This window comes from Poeciliopsis prolifica, unplaced genomic scaffold (assembly GCF_027474105.1).
Source record: "Poeciliopsis prolifica strain line A6 unplaced genomic scaffold, Auburn_PproV2 SCAFFOLD149, whole genome shotgun sequence".
In the NCBI taxonomy this organism is placed as follows: domain Eukaryota; kingdom Metazoa; phylum Chordata; class Actinopteri; order Cyprinodontiformes; family Poeciliidae; genus Poeciliopsis; species Poeciliopsis prolifica.
Genome location: NW_026562524.1, coordinates 423508 through 427018, shown reverse-complemented (window position 1 = coordinate 427018; position 3511 = coordinate 423508). Strand labels below are relative to the sequence as shown.

At 41.4% G+C, this 3511-nt stretch overlaps 1 protein-coding gene across 1 annotated transcript; it reads left to right on the top strand.

The window, feature by feature from the left end:
• The first annotated feature begins 718 nt into the window (after positions 1–718).
• On the top strand, positions 719–3294 carry LOC129355881 (cell surface A33 antigen-like). Its single transcript, XM_055025502.1, has 3 exons — positions 719–848; positions 2401–2745; positions 2853–3294. The coding sequence occupies exons 1-3, from the start codon at positions 785–787 to the stop codon at positions 2915–2917; spliced, it is 474 nt and encodes a 157-aa protein (XP_054881477.1). The 5' UTR covers positions 719–784; the 3' UTR covers positions 2918–3294.
• Positions 3295–3511: the final 217 nt, after the last annotated feature.

Below are 3511 nucleotides of genomic sequence, written 5' to 3'. Positions count from 1 at the left end.
TTAGGGCTTTTAGGGGCTTTGGAGCTTTTAGGACCTGGCAGACCTGTGGCTGCCAGGTCTGCAGCCACAGACGGTCATTTAGTTCATGATTCATGAAAAAATCAAAAGCACTCTTCTCTTTTAAAACTGGTCGATTTCTGATCTCAGCGAATAAAAGCGCTGCAGCAGCACACATCAGAGTGGAAGATCATCCCCGTATTCAGCGACAGATTGGAGAGCCTGAAGATCTTTGTGGGTCATTCTTCTGGCTTGAATTATGTCGACAGTTTTAATAAGAGTTCATCACATCGCTCAGCTGGACAGTCTTGGCACACAGCGCTTCTTGGTGGATTATATAGTTCATCCTAACAGCCTCATCTCTGCTCTCTTTTACCTTTGCGCACATCAACGATGCCATTCCGACGTCATGGCCGGAGCTCCATCTGGTGTTACTCTACAGAGCTTGTCCCAATTAAGCTCCATCTTTTCAACTGACACAGATTCAACAATATCTTTTCCCGTCGTTGAGTCTTTTAGGCTCATAGTATCAAGCAGCTCCTCTGTACAGCAAAAACTATCAATGACCCACGATATGAATCCATCCTGGTATAACGGATGGGTAACATTAGGACAGAATGGTTGGTTCTGATGGTTCGGTTTCGTTCAGAGCCGTACCTCTTATCACTGTTATTCACGTCAGTTTACGTCAGTTTGCGTCAGTCCCAGCAGCATCAGCAGCTCCATGAACCACGTGACTTCCGCATTTCGTCCATGAACCGTTACGTCTAACATACAGACTGTAGAAATGGTTCGTTTCATGATCGTGTGGTTCTGCTGGACTCTCAGTATCGGTTCTGTCTCTGCTGAAGGTGAGTTTTTAATCCGCCTTCATCTTAACGCAAGATTCTCACAATCTGTTGATCCAGAGACAAAAGACCATCAGGAAACTCGGATGATGCGATGATGACGTTGCTAGCAGCTGAACACAAAGCGAGACATTATAGTCCGGTTATATTAGAGTCATAATAAGAACAAAATCATGATAAAACCTCAATGTTTGTAAAACCAGCTAACATTGAGACCAAGCTGCTGGTGACGTCACGCCCTAATCTGAACTCTGACTTCCGGTTGAAAGGAAAACGATTCTTGTCTAAATCTAGTTCATGCAGCTAAAGCCTGAAAGTGAAGAAGATCTGGACCGATTAACAGCTCAGACAGTCAGGCATCATTCACATCTAGATCCTAGATCTACACCCATATCTAGATCTGGATCTAGTTGTGAATCCAGATCTACATCTAGAACATCTCGTCTCCATGCCAGCTGGGATCAACAGCAGCCTGACATCCAGTAAGATGTTCTGGTTCTGACCCGGTACTCAGATTGACTTGCTCTGATTGGTTCCTCCCTCATCTTTCCTCTCTCAGCCATCATGTTCAGTAAATCAATCTTTAGTTTTGCTGTTCATTGCTTCCCTTTATTTCTTATGGTACAAACTAACTGAACAAATTGTTGAAGCTCCAGTTTTACAGTTTTATCTTTGAGATGTTAATTAGTTTAACTTATTAGAGAAGCTAGTGTTACGTTTCTTTATGAACCTTTTCTCTACAATAAAGGTTTTTTCTCTGCTTTGGGTAAATTGTTTGCTTTCAGGTTCATCTGATGAATCCAGTGGAAACTGTTGATTCATTTGTTCCTCTTTAGATTCATGAGCTGAAAAACATTCGAGTTTAGATCAAATGGTTTGTGTTGGGATCACAGCACAGTGTTGGTGGGGTTGCTAGTTTCTGGTTGCCTTTACCACTCTACTGGTTTCAGTGTGTAAATAAACTCATATTTACTTCATAAATCTTTTGTTATGTTTGTCACAGCTGGGTTGATGACATCATCAGGTCCAACCTGTACTGGAGTCTACAGAGTAACAGGAAGGCTAACTTTACCCCACTGTTTGTGGATCATGTTGGTTTGACTGGTGTCATTTTAGATATTGCCACACTGTGGCGCTATTGGCTGTAAATTAAAACTAACAATGAGGTGAATCTGGATCATGGAAAGAAGAAGAGTGGAGTAGGAGAGAGCTGAACTTTCACAGGATCTATATTTGTGCTTTCAACATTTCTCTACAAAAGACTTTGTTACTTGTACGAGCAAAACTTGTTCAGTTTCTAACAGATGTTTGTTACCTAAACAAGCTAAAAATAAATCCTGTTTTTATCCACAAAGCATTTAAACCCAACATCTGTAGCTTCCTGGTTCTGGATCTCAGAACATGAAGCTTCAGGGTCTGAAAAGTGGATCAACGTGTCGTCAGTCACTAAGTTGATCTCAGTCACTGTTAACCACTGAAGTGACTTGGTGAAGCATTTTAACCTGCCATGGAAGTACACAATCCTCTTTGACCTTTGACCTCTCTGTTGTTCCAGACGTCACACGTTATTCTGGAGAGAACGTCACTCTGAACTGTAAAACAACAACAACTACTGGGAACAAACCTGTAGCTGTGGAGTGGAACAGAACCGATCTGGGGGAGGAATTTGTTCTTCTGTTCAGAGACGATCAGATTGATCCATCTATCCAGCACCGATCTTACAAGAACCGAGTGGATCTGGCAGACAGACAGATGAAGGATGGAAACGTGTCTCTGGTTCTGATGAACGTGACGACCAGCGATAATGGAACATATGAATGTCGAGTTCAAAATCAAGGAAGCCTGGATCCTGAACTGATCAGAACCATCAACCTGCATGTTTCCCTTCATCCTCCTCCAGGTGAGTCTCTTTAACTCTGGATCAGAACCAGCAACTTCCTGGTTCTGGATCTCAGAAACACCTGGGATCATTTGTTTCACTGATTCTAGTTCCGTCTTTGTCTGCAGGAGACAAGAACTCAGGAAACCAGGATGGATCCATCGGACTGATAGTTGGTCAACATCACAGCTGATCAACTTCCTGATCTGATCAATCATGATGTCACTCATATACAGGCCTGACATCCACTGATGTGAAATGGACCATAATCCATGTCTCTGGATTATAATCTGCAGAACTTCCATCAGTAAAATCTTTCTCAGATGCGTCCAGGTTGGTGATTTAAATGATGCGTCAGTCCCAGCAGCATCAGCTGATTTTGGGCCGTTTGTTATTGATCCATTTCACATCAGTGGATCCATCCTCACCTTTAATCTGAGGAGCAGAAAAGTGTTTCCTGGTCATTTGGTGATAATCTGAGGAAAATCCTGAATGTCTGCAGACATGAAGCTTCATCAGGATCCATGTTGCAGCAAGAGAAAGAAAAATGTTGGAAACATGAAGAATAATCTGATCATTATGAATATTTTATTGAGATTTTCTGTTTGTATTTAATCTGAACTCAATGTGTTTATAAGGTTTACATGTTTGTGCTTTTTTATAAAGTGTTTATTTTGTTATGTTTTCCAGTATTATGATGAATAAAAGCCTGAAACATTGAAGTGATTCAACTTCTTTGAACTTCAACATTAATAACTCAGAGCTTCAACATTAATAACTCAGAGCT